Source organism: Eucalyptus grandis, chromosome 11 (genome assembly GCF_016545825.1).
Source record: "Eucalyptus grandis isolate ANBG69807.140 chromosome 11, ASM1654582v1, whole genome shotgun sequence".
Lineage (NCBI taxonomy): Eukaryota > Viridiplantae > Streptophyta > Magnoliopsida > Myrtales > Myrtaceae > Eucalyptus > Eucalyptus grandis.
In genome coordinates this window covers 29,525,477-29,544,559 of record NC_052622.1, presented here as the reverse complement: position 1 = coordinate 29,544,559, position 19,083 = coordinate 29,525,477, and the positions used below count along the sequence as shown (strand labels likewise).

Here is a 19,083-nt window from a genome sequence, read left to right as displayed (position 1 = left end):
AGAGAGAGAGAGAGAGAGAGAGAGAGAGAGAGAGAGAGAGAGAGAGAGAGAGAGAGAGAGAGAGAGAAAAAAAAATTATTACAATATTATTAAAAAATGCTACATCAGCACCGACTAGTCACGTTAGCAATTTTTAGTCAAAATTGACTGGATGTATCTGATAAAAAGTAAAAATGTTTATGATTAAATTTGTAAAATAGAAATATTTATGATTGAATTAACAAAAGTGTAATAAGTTTATGATTTTTTGAATAATTTTCTCTATTTTCCACATTGCTATGATTTGTATTTTATTGTCTACTAAATTTTTTCTTATTATAGTTCACATATGACTATGATACCCAACATGAAAACAAATGGTCCAAAAAGTTCAAAAGAATAATAATAATAAAAAAGTCTATTGAATACTAGGGTAAGATCAAGAAAGCTGAAATTAAAAATGAAATCTATTTTATTGTCTACTAAATTCATAAGTATATCTTGCTCTCAAATCATTTTTTTCATATATGATTACTCAAATAATTCTCTTGAGAGTTTAGCGCATGTGAACAAATCGAGTCATTGTAAGTGGTGCCACGATGCTCAACGATTTGTATAACATGTATTCGGGGGCTCTTGTCATGGGCATTATAGAAAAGACGCCACTGAGATAAACTTGAATAGCAGAGAAGGTGAACACGCCGTCATAAGTACTTTCACGTTGTATTAACTATTAAGGTCGCTTCAAGTTTACCCATGGTACGACGAAATAACAGGTGGGCCTGTTTATTGAAAAATTCGATAGCACTGATAATCAGTAGTTAATTTAGTAGTGAATAGCATTTACACGTCTAAATACAAGTCAAAAAGCAAATAAAAGTAGAAGTAAAAGAATGAGGAGCCAAGGTCAAACAGAAGTCAACAGCTTTCAAACTACTGAGCCAAAAGTACCAAGTGGGCAAGTGGCAAAGGAGAAATGATTCGAAGAGAAGAACACATTCATAAGCATTTCATTACAATGTACATCGCTCCGTTCAAAGCGATATCACGCTTTCCAGAAATCTTTCTAAAAGATGAAAATGAGCAGAACGTTCAATAACATTCTCAGCAAGAAGAAAATCACTATCATAGACAATACCAGCAATTAGTGCCTATGGCTCTACAATGATCTTACCAGTGGCGTGACCACTTATAGACTTCGCCCAAGCATCCTCAGCTTTGCTCAGCGGATGCTTCAAGTCGATGATGGTCTTGAGCTTCCCTTCCTTAACCAGCTTAACCAGGAATTCCAGATTCTCGCCCTTGGGTGTTAATAACAAAGGCGTGAGCTGCTTCTTGGAAAAGGTGAGTTTCTTGAGAGCGAAAGTCGTCATTGTGCTGATGCTTGGGGTGATATCTATCACTTTGCCGCATTCGCTCAAGTTTGGCTCGAAAACTGACCAGGGGAAAGCACGTGCGCAGTGGACCACGAAGTCATACTTCTTGCCGGATGGGCTTTTCAAGGCGGATCCCTCAGGGGTCTTGTAGTCAAGGACCTCATCAGCACCGAGGCTCTTGACGGAGTTGATGTTGCGAGCCCCACAAGTTGCAGTCACGTGTGTGTTTCCTAGCTTCGCAAGTTGAACCGCATAGTGGCCAACGCCGCCTGAGGCAGCGGTAATCAGGATATTCTTCAGTGGCCCTCTCCCGTTCAGCCTTAGCCCAGCAGCTTGGGTGAGGGCCTGGAGAGCAGTGAGTCCAGCTACGGGTAACCCTGCCCCTTCTGGTGCGGATACTTCAGGTGGCCTTGCCACTGTCAGGCTCTCATTTGCGACTGCGAACTCGGCAAATCCACCACCGTTCTGTTGTGTTATCAAATTAAAGCATACCGAATATATTATATCAATAGGCAGGCAAAAAAGATGTCTTCATGGTAGCTAACTGACACAGAAAGGTATCAGTTTCACCAAAGAACTCTCCGAACTGATCCACCATGAGAGCAAACCTAGTTAAAAGAGATGAAATGTGAAGAACATGAGTAATGAGCATTACACTAATACTGAGGTAGGCTACAACTTTGTCGCCAGCTTTAAATTTTTTAACTCCAGGACCAACCTCAACCACCTCTCCCGCCACATCGCAGGCTGTACAAGTGAAGAATCTCTTCAGCCAAAGAGAAGTGAAATATATGCATGCAAAAGTTGCAATTTGGCAATCAATTGGGATCATGTGCTTAACAAAACAACTGGCCAACTGTGAAACTCAGAGCCGGAACCATATTATAACAGGCACAACGTGCTTGTAAGTATTATAACAGGAACAACACATAATACAGTAGTCTGCAGAATTGGCCGTTGTTAGCATATCATAGTTCACACAGTGAAGTGCCAGACATCTCTTAAGCATAACAGGATTACCAAAACATCTGACAATGATGAAGTGTGCAAAAGTAACACAGTCGAATGAGGATATTATCTTCATCATACTTCGTTATTATTTTAATTGTCCTTTGTATTGCATCACCAAGCAAACGTGATCATTCTTTAGGAAATATCTCTTCACCCAAAAGAGTCAGGCCCCACACTTTACAAAACCATCGTATTTCTCATCAATAATGGGCGAAGAAACAGAACATTTCTGATTTCAAGGCAGTACCAGGTACGTAAGGGAACTTTGGAGGAAGAAAGGGTCTTAGCATTCCACTCTGTATTTTCCAATCGACTGGATTTATAGAAACCGCTTCCAGTTTCAGCAAAACCTTATCATTCTTTGGCTCAGGAACCGGAATTTTTACATGCTACAAGAAGCACAAGAACAGGTAATGAGGTACAAGAACTAGAGAAAACGTAAGTGGAAAACAGCATCACTCATCCTCATCTGTAAAACATGAAAACAAGATTGAAGGAGACATTCATGACACTGATGATACTATAGGATTCATTCCTTAAAGCGAATGCAGACAACAAGGAACAACAAAAGAAAGTTGTATTGATTCAGAATTGCAATCAGATCGAGTCCCACTCCGACCAAAATGAACCGAAAAGGTTCATAAGTTTCTATTTGAAGCTCACAGAGGAAACTAGATAAACGCAGTGGATGGCACAGAAGGAAGAGATAAAGAAAGGGTTCTGCACTACCAAACTCAGGGGCGAGATATCTATTATTTATGAGTTCCATTGATATTGGTAAAAATTTACTGAAGCACCAAGCAATTGGGTGCAACCCCAAGCCCCTGCGATCCATCACTGGATAAGCACAACACCAGAATAGAGAACTCCATGCTTATTATGGCATGAAATTCATCAGACAATAACTAAAGGGTTGTACCCTATTCCTTGCTATACCAGTATTTTGCAGCTAAATTAGCGCTCCTTTTCACCCTCGTGCATTGATAATGTTCTATGATACCTATCTTCTTCCTTCCCAAAACAGGGTGTGATGAATCAATGGATCCTCATTCATGCACCCAGTAACAATCAAAAGCAGTTGCAGCATAAGCTCAATCAAAGAGACTAGTCAAAACGTTGGACTAAGCAATCACAACGCTGAAAATGATTTATCTTCAAGCAGATTCAAGAGGACTCTTCCTTAGTCTCCGGTTTCTTGGCATCGGCATGCGATTTAGCATGCACGAGGATTACAAATCCTGCGGAATCTCAGATGGAAGCACGGAGAGCCAGAGTTTCCGCCTTCAGATCATCGAGAAATGAACATCTCCGCACCAAGAATCGAGAGCAGACCGTTTCGCACCTTGAGACCGGCGGCTCCTCCGCCGTAGGACTCGTACCAAACCGCGCGCATTAGCTCCTTGTCCACCACTTCCGGAACGCGAAACGGCGCGGACAGTCGGAGAGGGCGAGAGGAAGAAGATGGGAGGGCGGAGGAGCTCTTCGCAAGCTCTTATCGTCAGGAGGGACGATCTTCCGGGAGTCCGGGCACGGTGGCAAAACACGCTGAAGAAGAACCACCGTCGTTGGTTGCTTTCCCGAAACCGCTGAAAATCGCGCCAAATGTGATTCCTCGAGTGAGGGCGGTTCCAACGAAAATCCTGCGGCTTTACTTCATGGTTGGAGCATTCGATGAGATAGCACGACCGACCAGGGGGGCAGTCACTTGCACGACACGTGGTGAGATTTGAACCTGATTAATATTATCGGATTCAAATTAGGCCGATTGTATTCGGGCCAATTTCAAGACACGATATATTAGACATGAGCATGTCCTCAAAAAGCTTTGTCTGGACTTTGGAATGTAGAATTTCGGGATTATTCCTCTTAAGCGGGGAAGAAAATATTTTTTTGGAAACTTGGGAGCCATCGCAAGAAAGGTAGACTCCCTATTATTTCTTCGAAAATGGCTACCACCTAATAGCATCCCGTGCTTGAAAGGTAGACTCCCTATTATTTCTTCGAAAATGGCTACCACCTAATAGCATCCCGTGCTTGCAGTGAGGTGGCAAAACACTCAGGTATTCTTGATAAGTTGACCTGTACTTTGCACAGTGTCTTGTAATTGACTTGTTGATCTAGTCCCTCGGTTACAAGACATTGTGTGAATCTTATCATATTTGTGCCGATCTTACTGGATATGGAAATTTATTCTTGTAACCCATTTAAATTAACTGATTAATATTGATACAAAGTGTATGCAACCTGATTAGACATAATTCATGAGAAAATTATGGTGTCTACGTACTACATGGTTTATCATTAAGATTTTGAATTGATGATAATTCATCGATTGCGAAAACCACAGAGATTGGTACCTTCGGATGGAGCATAAGGGTTTTCAACTCAGAAAGCAGCGATCACCTGTTCATATCTTACTAACTACAAGCAAACTGTTATGTGTCAACCACTTACGTAAGCCCAAAAGCTAGAATTAACATATTTATGAGATTTATAGGATGTTTTACGGACCTCTAAGCAGACAGCTTCTACGTTTGAACCCTTGTTTGATAAAAAAAAAATTCATCAACCACGATTCAAGTTGTTTAATCTGATTTGCTGATATATTGTTAATTAATCATACTCACTTGTAAACACATTTGATTAAAAACCGAGGATGTTTAGTATCGGATTCATGGAATGTTGACTACGTATCATGGCAGGTCATACAATCTTATTGATCCATTAACCTGCCATAATCAAACTGTGCCGCGCAAATTTTATAATTTTCGAGTTATCTCCGTGTTTCATATGTTGAAATCATTAACTCGTCATATCGCTTTTGAGTTGACTTATCTTATAAGTATATTCTCGCATCGACACCATCACACACAAATTGTCATACTTCTGCGCAATTAACATATACCTTTCGAAAGTTCTTTCATTAAAAAGATTGTGAGACAATTCCATGTGATTTTATATGCCCTTAAATTTGAACGTGCGCCTGTTAATAAATTTTGCGGGTCCGACGATAAATAACAGTAGAAATCTCGCAAGCTGATGTACTTCTGACCTTCAAACTTGTGTTTTTTTTTCCTTCCCAATTAACTCTTCAAAAATTTTAATCTATCTAATCACATTGTGCTATGGCTTAGACAAAATAAGCTTAAGTTGAATATGATTTGCCCACAATTAGTGCCCACAATGCATTAAACTGAGGAAAAGTACAAAAAAAAAAAAAATCTTAAACCCATTGCATTAGTATCAATTTAATTCTAAACATTTTAATTGGACAAATTTAGTATTATATCTTTTCACATTGGTACAAATTAAGTCCATTCCATCAATTTATGCCGGAAATTACTAACATAAACGCTGCCATTCTACATAACATGATTGACGTCGACGTAAATATTTTTATATAATATTTAATTATTTTTGAATTTTTATTAATTTGTTTACATATTTTTTTCATTTTTCCTTCTCTTTTCCTTTTTTTTTTCTTTATTTCCTCCACTAGCCTATGTGATAGTCGGCGAGGGTGAGGGCCAAGACGCCCTCGCTAGCAACAGCAATAGGCAACAACAATAGGCGAGATCAACTTGAGGATTGGGCAAGGCCACCCTTTGCCAGGTTCAACAAGGGGACCCTCGCCCAACCCTCGCCAAAGACCAAAGCGAGGGTTGGCGAGCAACCAGCTACTAACTTTACCTAGACAAGGCCCCTCGCCATCTGAGGGAGGCTAGGCCCCTCGCCATCTGAGGGAGGCTGCCCTTGTCGCAAGGTCCCCTCACTAGATATGACTTGGGTTGGCCTCCTCTGCCCCTAGCGTTGGCAAGAGGCTTTGTTTTGTCTAGACAAGGTCGGCCCTCGCCACAACCACAGGCTGGCAAGGGCCGGTCTCGCTTGTGGCCGGTGAAGGCATCCCAACGCGTGCCCTCTTGGTAGAAGGCGACTTCCGTCGACCGTGGTGGAGGAAAGTAAGGAAGAAAGGAGAAAAAAAAAAAAGAGGAAGAAAAATTATAAAAAATCGAAAATTAATTAAATATTAAATAAAAATGTCCACATGAGCATTGGACGTATCACATGTCCATGTCAACAATTTTTAGCATAAATTGATTAGCTAGACTCAATTAGTATCCATATGAAAAAAATTATTGGTCCAATTGAAAAGTTGAAAACTAAATTAGTATCATTGCAATATGTTTACAACTTTTTTGGTACTTTTTCCGATTCAACTGTACAAAGCTAAGCTTAGGTAGGCTACAGTCACTAAACGAGCCAAAAGTACAAGTGAAAAAGATTCAAAGATTCATAGGGGGAACATATGTACAAGCATTTCAGTATAAGGTAAATCGCTCTATTCAAAGTGATAATACATACACATCCCAGAAATCTCTCCATAGGTAAAAATTAACAAACACGTTCAAAAACATTCACAGCAAGAAGAAAAGCATTATCATAGACGACACCCATAAAAACACCAGCCATTAGTATATAGTCCCTATGGCTCAACGATAATCTTACCGGTGGCATGACCATTTATAGACTTCGCCCAAGCATCTTCCGCTTTGCTCAGCGGATATGTCGAATCGATGAAGGTCTTGAGCTTCCCTTCCTTAACCAACTTAACCACAAATTCCAGATTCTCGCCCTTGGGTGTTAATAACAATGGCACGAGCTGCTTCTTGGAGAAGGTGAGTTTCTTGAGAGCGAAGGTCATCATTGCGCCAATGCTTGGGGTGATATCTATCACTTTGCCACACTCGCTCAAGTTTGGCTCGAAAACTGTCCAAGGGAAAGAGTGTGCGCAGTGGACCACGAAGTCGTACTTCTTGCCGGATGGGCTCTTCAAGGCGGCTCCCTCCGGAGTCTTATAGTCGAGGACCTCGTCAGCGCCAAGGCTCCTGACAAAGTCAACATTGCGAGTCCCACAAGTTGCAGTTACGTGTGTGTTTCCTAGCTTTGCGAGTTGAACTGCATAGTGGCCAACGCCACCCGAGGCAGCAGTAATCAGGATATTCTTCAGTGGCCCACTCCTGTCGAGCTTTATCCCAGCAGCTTGGGTGAGGGCCTGGAGAGCAGTGAGGCCAGCTACCGGTAACCCTGCCCCTTCTGGTGCGGATACTTCAGGAGGCCTTGCCACCGTTAGGTTCTCCTTTGCTACAGCGAACTCGGCAAATCCTCCTCCTTTCTGACAGGTTATATCATATGAAAGCACAAAATGGTATAACATCAGCCGGCCTCAACTAGTGTGTAGGAGCTCATAAACTGACTAAGAGAGCAATCAGTCATTCCAAGAACTCTCGCACATTGTGAAAAAGTTATTTTAATTCCAGATTATGATCCATCATCATCACAAAAATACAATCTTACCAACAGATAAAATGCAAAACATGAAGGTGAGCATTACCAAGTGACTAAGGATGGCTACAACTTTGTCGCCAGGTTTAAATTTCTTGACTGCTGTTCCAACCTCAACAACCTCTCCTCCTACATCGGTGGCTGTAAAATGAAGGCAAAGAGACAAGAGATGCGAAGTTACACTTATATTGAGCACATATGCTTAACAAGATAACTGGCCCATTGATGAAGCTCAGAGAGTGAGTATGCTAGAAGGAAAAAGAAACATGCCTACCTCTAAATCATTGACACTAAACCATGGAAAATGATGTCCTGCCCTCAAGAGCATCCCAGATAATCTAGTTAACCAGCATTCCAAACACAGACCCAATACATGCTCTCACACACACACACAACCACAAGCATTCCTATGCATACGCACAATCCAAAAGCAACCAAACTATAAATCATTCAAAATGGCTCACAGCCGCAGTTTAGATAGGGAAAAACAATGAAGCACATGAATATTTTAAGTAGTAAAGTTGTCTGCATGAATTAGTTCTTGAAAACAAGCTGCAGTCCACAAAATGGAAATAACAATCATCTCTTAAGCACAATAGATTTACCAAATCAGCAATAAAGCGGACAAAAGTAAATAGCATGAATGAATTGGCCCAAAGTTTATATAATAAAAAAAAGAAAGTAAAAAAAGGAAAAACAGATGAATGAGGACATAATGCAACTCTATTGATGATATTGCCTACCCAAGCAAACGTGAACAATCTTTAAGGAATTACTCTACCACCAAGGATCCGTACATTTGGTAAACCATCACGCTTCTTCTCAACAAGGTAAGAAAAATAGCAATTTCCAGTTTCAACACAATACCAGGTATGTGAGGGAACTTGGGAGGAAGAACTGGTCTCAGCATTCCTTTCTGCGTTTTCCAATCAACAGGGTTTATACTAATTGCTTCTAGTTTCAGCAAAAGCTCATCCTTTTGAGGTGCAGGAACAGGTATATCAACATGCTGCAAGAAGCACAAGAACAGGTAACATGATATAAAATGCAATCAAAGAGCACAAATGACAGATATATCTTGACAACCCAAATAACTTAGCATGTATCTACACAGAGAAGAACAGAGAAAACATTTATAACATCAATCAGATTCTGTGTTTAATACTGTCAACTCACGAAAGAACATAATAAAAAAAGAAGAGATCAATTAACTTGGAAAAGAGCATTTTCTCACTGTTTTATGATACCCAAATTCCTGACTTTATGCAGTGAATGGAGAAGCACCCCAGCCAACATGTGTTGTGAAGGATTTTACATTAGCTCACAATAGTAGATCTAACATATATAAGTATGATTATATGTCTATTTCCAGGTTCTACCGGTCTTCTTCTAGTACAGGAGCTGATCAAATTCAGAATTAGTCTTCACATTATTAAATAGACATACCTGTCAATAACATGTTCTGTGTACTTAATCATCGATTTTTCTCAACACCAACGGGCAAAAATTGCGACTGGGTCCTGTCACACATGACACAGAAAAGAGGAGGAAAATGCTTGGCCGAAAAAGGACCGAAGAAAATGGATAGACGGGACAAGAGGGCTATAAGCTTGGGGCTTGATAGGTGCCACTCTATTCTCTCTTACACGAGGAGAATGTTCTATAACAAAGATCTTCTCTGTTTTCAAAGCGCTGTTCACTGAGGGTGAGTCGACCAATTGGATATGCAATCCTTACATATTCATTAAAGTCCGAATCTCAGTAGCAGGATAAGCGGTTAACTCTGTCGGGTGAGCAAAACCTGACCGAACTCCGTGGCTGGACTTGTACGCAAAAGTCAAATTTTTTATCCACCTATAGCATTAACACTCTCAATTTCTTATGTCCCGTATCCTCAACCGTCGACTCAACTACTAAAGAAAAGAAAAGTCGTCGGCCCAATTAAATAATCCGACAGAAGGGGGCAGCAGAATCTAAGAACCAACATACGAGAACACCTAACAGCATCTTCCTCAGTTTATTTTCGGGCAGCAGAATCTAAAAAGGAAGAAGGGCAAGCTTCAACATTTTCACCAAAGTGACCACAACCCATTGACAGCACAAGGCGTCCGATCACACAGAAGCATGATTCGTCAGCGCAAACTTCGTTACTTCAAACCCATATACGGTCTGGTCCTAGTTTCATATCGCATGTACGATGTATACGTGCGTATAGAGATGAATCACGAGACGATCGCGGGCCGAAAACATTCGCACCTTCAAGCCGGCGGGTCCTCCGCCGTAAGAGTCGTACCACACCGCGTGCATCGTCGGCTTCGTCTCTGCCATTTTCGAATCCACGAAGCTCCCGGAATCGCTTGAAGATCTAGAGAACGAGAGAGCAAGAGGTGGAGGAACCCTTTTTGGCGAGAAGGATTGATTTATGGGCCACGAAACGAAACCAGGACCGTCCGTTCGAAGGCGAACCCACGTATGATTGGCCGTTTTCCGAGTGACTGGAATAGCCTCGCATCGGTGAGGCGGTTTCTTCGTGGGGGAGACGAAGCTATGGCAAAATCGGGATTCGGTTTCTCTAATCTGCTAAACGTTAAGGATGAGAGCGAAAGGTGGAGATGGAAACAAGTGCGTCAGAACGATGGACGGAAGCTTGATTTGGACTTATTTCCGTATAAACTATGAACGATGAGTTAATTTGTTGGTCATAGAAAACGCTAGAATTGCTAAGAATTTGCTAGTCTTTTGGCACCATAAGGAGGCAAGTCGGTTTTGATCAAGGAGCGGATTTGCGTATGAACTACATGCACGACGGAATTTGCTGAAATCGTCCAATTAGTTTTGAATTAATTGTACGGATTTCAATTTGATCTTAAACTTCCCAATTTTGATTAATTTAAATTAAAAATCAACTCAAAATTTTGATGTAGTCATTTCGGTCAATTTTCACCGAAAATTGTAGATATTATGGCGTGCCTTGTAGAATGACTAGCAATAACTAAATGTCACGTCAATGATTTCAATGAAAATTGATCGAAGAATTATATTGAAATTTCACGGAAAAGTTTATGATTGAATCGATAAATTTGGAATTTCCATAACTAAATTGACATCTATATATTAGGTTTAGGATTGATTAGATTATTTTTCGACAGAAATTCAACTCCTTAAGATTTCAAGTGTAAACAATTCCCTATTTGAACTGCTCATGGTTTGCTGGGCAAAAAGTGATTCATCAATTCGAGGTACATGTACTTTGCAAAAACAAAACCTAACAAGAATGAAACAATCCGTACGCGACATGCCCATTTCGGTTCATGATGAACTTGCAGTCCATTTGTTTGATTAACCATCGAGTTCGTACATAAAATAGGGAGTTTAGGATGCGAAATCTTGAATCTAGGCGTGGGACAACAAAACCTCATAACATCTTTGATTTAGATGTGGCGAGGAGAAATTTTATCGAGGCCACAATCCCCATCGGCTCCATTTGAGTCGATCGTTGATATTTCAAATAGTCACCAAAACAACATCATCATCAATCAAGGTCAAGGGTCTCATTAGGTTGTTTCAATGTAACCTCAATGCAAGGGAGCTGTCGGCCTTGATGCCGCGATGACGAACCATGGGAGAAAACAAAGAGGTAACTTAGCCAGTCAAAAGAGGGAAAAGGTGGAATCCTCTCAGCATGGGATTTTGTCACTCTCGTGCCGGCCGGGAGTAAACAAAAGGGTTCCGGCTTCCGGACGCATTCTTGCACCTGAAATGAGCAAATTCTTATATGTATCCCAACCGGATGCACTTTTAATATCATTCTAGGAGGTGGATTTGTTAAAATGCGCAAAAACTGATCAAGCCACTATCTTATGACAGAAATTGAAGAATGGGCAGAAATTGAGAGAACGATCTGTATTTGTGTATAGTTGGTCATGTTTCCTTACATTGTACAAGCTCCTATTTATAGTACAATGAATGGTTACCTAAAGAAATGGTTAAAGAAGATACATGGAATCAAATCCAATCTTGGATTGATATTATAATCCTAGGTAATCTTAAATTGATCAATTGCAATCCGTTATTGATCCTTGCATATCTCCAGCACTCCCCTTCAATCTAGTGGTCGATGTATATCCAAGACATGCAGCTTGTTTACTAGATATGTGTGTTGTCTTTGACATAATGGGTTGATAAAGATTTTAGCAAATTATTCTATGGTTTCAATTCCATTTGTCTTGATTACTTTTTCTTGAATTTTATCTCAAAAGTAGTGGCAATCTACTTCAATATGTTTCATTCTCTCATGAAATATGGGATTTGCCACAAGTTTGAGTGCCGCATCATAATCACAAAATAAATTCATCGATCCATTAACTCATATGCGGAGGTCTGAAAGCAAGCTTGTATCCAATCTACTTCACAAATGGTTTTGGCCATGGCTCGATTTTCAACTTTAGCGGATGTTAATGATGCGGTTGACTACTTTTTTGTTTTTCACGAAAGTAAGGATTTTCCTAGCTTAATACAAAAACCAATGATTGATCTCCGTCTCATGGGACACGTGGCATGGTTTGTGTCACAATAAGCTGTCATTTCCAAATATTAATCTCGAGAGAGTATTCGAAGCCTTGGATATTTCTTAAATACTGTACGACCTTCACATTCATATGAGACTCCTTTGAGTTATGCATGAACTAATTGAGTGTCTGTACTAAATAGCATATGTCCTATTTAGTTATGGTGAGATATATAAGTTTCCCTACAAGCCTTTGATAGTAGGATGGATCTTCGAGTAGTTGGTCATCAATCTCAAAAGATGATTTGACATTGTAATCAACAGTAGTTAACTTGACATTTTGTTCGATAGGAATGATAGCAAGTTTACATCCTTATAAGCCTGCTTCTAATATAAACTCTAACACGAAATTCTGTTGTCTGAGAAAAATTCCTAAGTTTGAGCAAGCAATCTCAATACCGTGAAAATATTTGGGAGGTCCCAAGTTTTTAATACAAAAAGTAGAATGCAGGTGCTCTTTAAGACTCTTGATGGCCAATTTATCATTTCTCATAACAAGTATGTCATTAACATATACCATTAAGTAAATGATGACGTACCTTTTGTTCATGTGAAAAGAGCATAATCATGCTAGGATTGTTTGAAGCCAATGGTTGTGAAGGCTGTAGTGAACTTTGCATACTATTGTCAAGAAGCTTGTTTTAGGTCACAAAAATAATTTATGGAGACAACATACTCCAGACTCCCCTTGTCACCGTAATCCTAGTGGAAGATCCATGTATATTTCCTCATCGAGCCAATGGGTTTTTGATGAGCCGGTAAGGGTACCATGTCCTATGTTTGATTTTCTATCAAAACATACAATTATGCCTCCATGGCCTTCTATCAATGTGGGGCACGAACTGCTTCATCGTAGAATGATGGCTCTATTTCCTTGGAGATACAACTAATGCACCATATATGTTCCATAGACAAATGATCAAACAAAGCATAAGAGGAGATAGGTATGGAGTACCTCATGAGTTGAGAGAGGCACAAATATAATCCTTGGTCCTCGTGGGTGGTCAAGTAATCTCGCCTAAACATCAAGGGGGAATATGCTCAAGTGTACAAGATGATAACTCCTGACGAAACTATGGAGACGATAATTTTGATGATGGATCAAAATTCTCTTACATGTGCATTGGAGACTCTTCAATCGAATAACCTAGGGTGGATGGAGATACCGCAGTGGTTTCCATCACTAGAGCTAAAGTTTGAATATCTAGAGACGAGACAAGCATATATTGTGGAACGTGAGATGAATCTTCCTTAGATAAAAAATGATCGTGATGAGGATTCGAGCTATAAGACTCATTTGAAGATACCTCATCCTGAAATTGAAATATGTTTTTATGGAAAACAACGTATCTACTTACAAAGAAGTTACATGTTGATGGCTCGAAGACACGATAACCCTTTTGAAGAGTAGGATATCCCATGAAAATGCATCGTTAGGCTCAAGGACTCACTTCGTCACGAGGACCAAGGGTAGTAACATAGTAGAGGTAGCCAAAAACTTTCAAGCGATTAATCTCATGCGTCTTACCAAAAAGAACTTCAAAGGGAGTTTGTTTGTCGAGAACTCAAGTTGTCATGCGATTGATCAGGTAAGCTACCATGAATGACCACACAATTTCCCTAGAAAATCTCATGAATAAATGCTTGAAATTTAAGGGCATATGTGTCTCCTAAAAGATGATAGTGTTTGTGCTTAACAACCCCTTTTTGTTGAGTTATGCAAGTGCACGAGCTTTCACGCATAATTCCATGGGAAAAAATAAATTTACAGTCACAACTAAAGAATTCTTTCCCTTCGAATGTGTTGAACAAATTTGCCAAACTGATTTTTCTTTAGGGTGAAAAAAATTCTTTAGGTGAGAAAGAGCTTGACTATTGGACTGCATTAAAAAAAAAAAAACCATGTAGCATGAGAATGATCATCTATAATAGTAATTAAGAATCTGAATTTGTCATGATGTGGGATGTGATATTTTCCCCAAATGTCTGCATGAATTTAAGAGAAATTATTTGTAGCTCGAGATTTGGTTGTAGGAAAAGGCGCACGTGATTGTTTGCGAGAGGACGAATTTGGCATTGAGAAATGAGCATTGTGACCCAAATGTTGATGAGAAAGAATAACTTTATCACTAAGAGCAGTGTTACACAATGATTTTTATTCACATGAACACGTGATAAGTCAAAATTTTTGGGAGAGCTAGTCCAAAAATATAATTCTTATGAAACCCTACCCAAGCTCATTAATTTAGTCAAAAAGGTCTGAAAGAAACAGTTGTCAGAATTGAAAAAAATATGACAAGAATTGTCCTCACAAACCTTTGAAACTAAGAGAAAATTGAATTGAAATTGAGGGACATAAAGCACATTATGAAGCATAATGGATGGACTAAGATTTGTTGTCCCTACTTTTGTGACGTATGTAATATTCCTTATATGGAAGTCACATAGATATTAGGAAATGATACTTATGAGTATGAGGATAGAAACTTTCGTCACCGATAATATAGTTACTAGCTCTTGAATCAATTATTCAAGCATCATGAGATAAAGATCTAAAACAATAAGAAGTATGAGGGAAACTTGCCCTTTTATCAGAAGTTTCCAACTATCTCAATGCCATCATGATTTGCTGAAATTGATTATGAGTAATCGATTGATTGATTTTATCAATATTGTGCCCAGTGACTTGATCAGTAGAAGATTCCCTTTTTCCTTTCTCCTCGGGTTTTCCATGCAATTTCCAATAGGTTTCTACCGTGTGATGTGGGCATTCACGATAATCACAGTACAATTTTCCTTTTCCTTTAGAATTTCCCTTCAATGATGACGTAGCTGAAGGATATCCGTTGGATTTAAAAACGAGGGTTGACATGGCTTCTTGTAGACCATCCGATCCTGATGCTAGATAGATGGAATCGGGGCTGTCCAATCTTGTCTTCAAATCATGGCTATCCGTCCCTACTTTGAGAAGGCTTCGCCCCCCCCCCTCCCCCCAAGGTAAAAAAACCCTACCCTAGGGTTGTGTTTTACCCTTTAACGCTCCCCTTGTCGACGGTTCCTCACTGTTGACGGTTTGATTGAGTCGGGAGGAGAATGCTTTCCTCAACCTTCACACTTTCGGATGAAGCAAGTCGCTGACTCTCGATCAAGTGATGGTATGGGTTCCATGGCCAAGATTTACATCTAATTGGGTAAGTATGAATCATTCAAAATCAATAGGAAACATGTCACCTTTTCTCGATCTCTTATGTTCTTATATTGTTGTAGCATCAACACAAGTCCCTTGTGCTTCTCTTTGGCCGCTTCTTACTCATTCCAAAGGGCCAATAGCTTGTTAAAGCAAGCCATAATCAACATATTTTCCGTGTTTCAATTTTGATAATGATTGGGTGAGGGCAAATATTTTGGCCCGATCTAATTTCTCGTACATTTCCTTTATATTTTCCCACATGATTTTCAAATTCTCCATCGAAAGAAGCTCGGCTGTGACCTTTGCGAAATTGCAATTTCCGATCCATGTTTGGACCAATGGATTGCATTTCTTCCAATGTTGCGCTCGACAATCATTGGTCGAAACGGGGATGGTTCCATCAAGGAAACCATCATTGTCCTTCGTCACCAAGGCTTGTTAGAATTTTGGAGACCACATTGAGTAGTTCTTAGGGCCGGAGAGTTGCTAGTAGATGAGGCAAAGTCCTAGGCCATCGGTCATCAAGGTGTATAACAATTCATTGAGCTTCGGGCGACTTCCTACAATGGAGATTTGGTAAGGATTGAATTTGTGTTGAAAAATCAGGTAGGCATTCATTCCCTCGACACGCCCAATTCGTATGGTTGACCCATATGGAACCTTGGTCTAAGAGTTGGGCTTGCTCTGATATTGGTTGGTGAACTCTCCTTGGACTAGGTATGTTCATTGTGTGTTTGATTCATTGCCCTCAAGGAATAAACCATGTCTTGGCTTGGGCTAGTCCAAACATCCATGGGTTGGGTTTGCTTGACAGGCAGCCATTGGATGGTTTGGCCCAGAATGGGTTGCCCCTGGTTAGGCTAGCCTAAATAGATGAAATTGGTTGTGTATGAGCCTTGGAACTCTTATTTAGTACACATATGGGCTATGTTTGGCCCCCAAACCTCCAATTTAGTACACCTTCAATAGAATGCATTGAACATGTATACGTCTCTTCTAGATCTGAAACTTCTGGAATTTGGTTGTCTTCGGAAGGTGAGGTATTCTTCAACATGGTATGGGTAAGAATGTGAATTGGTTGTGTTTAGTCAATTCCTACATCGAAGTGCTAACCTTTGTTTGTAGGCTAGTATTTCCTACAATAACAAAGGTGAAAAAAAATCCGGAGAGCAATCAAAAAATGCGGAAGCTATGGTATGTTAGGATTTTCTGCACAATCACAAAGAAAAAGAGTGTAAAAGTGAGAAATATAATTTGAGACGCAAGGTTTTATCTTGATTTATCACGTTCAGCCATGGATTCCACTATAATTAGCACCTGCACCTCTCTGCTTTATCCCTCGATTACAAGAGAAAAGAGAATATATATCCAAATAGAATATATATATATATATATATATATATATATATATATATATATATATATATATATATATAGTTAGTCATGAGCATAAACTCAAACTACCAATAAAATATATAAAGATAATATGAGCTCTACTTAAAAAGTCGCAGGGGCATTGCCCCTATGATGGGGAATATGAACCACACCCCAATATGCAGGACCAATTGCTCTGATATCATGACAGAAATTGAAGAATATGCTGAAATTGAGAGAACAATGTATAATATACTTGGACATGTTTCTTTACATTGTACAAGCTCCTAATTAAAGTACAACGAGTGGTTAACTTTGGAAATAACAAAAGAATATACATGAAATCAAATCCAATCTTGGATTGATATTATAATCCTAGGTAATCTTAAATCGATCAATCGTAATTCACTATTGATCCTCGCATATGTGACATCGGATTTTGCCGGACCTCAAATATGTAACTGTCTGAGACGGGTCGACGAATTTGTCGTCGGACTATGTCGTCGGCACCACTTGTGGATGCTGTTTCGTCACCACTCTCACCGTACCAAAACGTCACGTTTCGTCACATTCTCACGATAGCATCTCATCTAGAAATTTCTTCACGTAACGTCACACGAGAGACCATGGTTCCTTCCAAATGATACGTCGCCAAGTTGAGTTCCATGCAACTTTTTCTTCTAGCCATGCACACGTCAAGGAAGTGGAAAAGGGTTGACCAAAATCTTCGGCCACGTCCAACCATGTGTCCTTAAGCAAATGAAGATGTTGACTTTGATCATGCAAGACCATGCAACAATCATGGCCGGTTCTCCACAGCTGAACGGCAAGGGAAAGATGAAGACCTCGACCATGCTAGCAATGAAAGGCACACACGCATGGGACTATGCACCTTTTTCTAATGACACAATCGGCAGCCGCATTAGTCCATGCATTTTCATGCAATGGATGAAGACCATTGACCCCAATTCTCCACGTGACCGAGAACCTTGCCCATGCACGGCCATGCAGCTACGTTCCCCCTCCATTTAGCCGGTCAACCAAGGAGAAAAGTTGACTTCTTGCTGCCCCGTTCTCGCATCCAAGAGTTGCCCATGAACAGCCACGTCCCTCTCTCCTTCGATGGCCATCAAACGAAGACCTCTTTCGGTTGACCCATGTGGTCAATTAACGGAGGGACACGCCACTGCATGTAGAAGGAGAGGTGGCAGCCGAAATCCTTCAAGGACAGCCACGTCCAAAGCCACGAATCGAACACTCCCTGCGCTGGCGATGGGGAAGGGGGGGACTCGTATGAAGGCCACGCACGCCGTTCTCCTCTGCTGACCACACCGCCTGCATGAAGCAGCAACTGGCAGGAGGAAACCCAGCTGATAGCCACGCGTAATCCGCCCGCCCTTCATCGCAACAGCCGCCGAGGAACTCCAATAGTTGACTGCAAAAAGTCAACATCAAGAAGGCTTTGGCCTTCCTTCAGCGAGCAGCACATTTTTTCTCTCAGCCATTCTCACCTTCCATTGGCACACAGCAGCAATAGAAGAGAGGAATCGTGGGATTACTCTCGATGCCTCCATCCCTCGACCGAACTGCCACCAAGGGAGAGAAAGTTGATCCAATTAGTCAACATGCAGAAGCAAATGACCTTCCTTCTTCTTCGTAGATGCCCAACCTTGCACCATTCTCAGCGACAACTCCAGCAACTTCCCGAACCAAAACCCTTGCACCGTTCTGGCCGTACTCCACCGTTTGCCACCAACGCCGTGCATCAACTGTCTCATCGCCACCCTCTGCCGCAGCATGACCCGAGAGGCCTCGGCTTGCACCTCACCGCACGCTGTTGTTGCTGTTACCGCTTCTCCTCGGCTCAACTGTAGCTAGTAGCTTGCGGTTCACTTGCCGTCAACGCCGTTGGACTTAAGGCAAGTTGAAGTCTACTAACCGATAGTGTAATCCAATAGTTGTCTGATGAAATGCGTCCTTAGATTAGCACTAATCTGGATTATTTCGCCAAATGGTGAAGTTGGAATTTTGAATGGACGTTGGACTATGTAGTTGAAAGGGGGAAAAAGTGTTGCTTTAGTTGAAGGCAATTCGGACACCTAGGTAGGTGTCGAATTTTATATGTGCAAATTCTGGAAGTCTTACGTGAACTATATTTGAAAGTTCGAAGAATTGCACCGGAACTTGCTGACTTTGTCGATGCATCAATTTCTGTATTTCAAAGAACATTGGCACACAGCAGC

The 19,083-nt window shown here is 40.6% G+C and overlaps 2 protein-coding genes across 3 annotated transcripts; both read right to left on the bottom strand.

Moving 5' to 3' along the window:
- Window positions 1-940: 940 nt before the first annotated feature.
- On the bottom strand, window positions 941-3,984 carry LOC104425700 (chloroplast envelope quinone oxidoreductase homolog). Of its 2 annotated transcripts, none has more exons than XM_010038473.3 (4): window positions 3,709-3,984; window positions 2,614-2,755; window positions 2,011-2,102; window positions 941-1,820 (listed from the first exon to the last, which is right to left on the bottom strand). In XM_010038473.3, exons 1-4 carry the CDS (start codon window positions 3,757-3,759, stop codon window positions 1,131-1,133), a joined length of 975 nt encoding a protein of 324 aa, XP_010036775.2. In that variant the 5' UTR covers window positions 3,760-3,984; the 3' UTR covers window positions 941-1,130. The 2 variants fall into 2 exon arrangements, with proteins under 2 accessions (XP_010036775.2, XP_039160218.1); XM_039304284.1 differs by having other exon boundaries at window positions 3,699-3,835.
- A 2,649-nt stretch (window positions 3,985-6,633) lies between these two features.
- On the bottom strand, window positions 6,634-10,165 carry LOC104425699 (quinone-oxidoreductase homolog, chloroplastic). The gene is given in 5 exon segments (XM_010038472.3): window positions 6,634-6,999; window positions 7,002-7,539; window positions 7,759-7,850; window positions 8,577-8,718; window positions 9,966-10,165. Coding segments are annotated over 5 exon segments (870 nt in total). The 5' UTR covers window positions 10,038-10,165; the 3' UTR covers window positions 6,634-6,973.
- Between the last annotated feature and the right edge of the window lie 8,918 nt (window positions 10,166-19,083).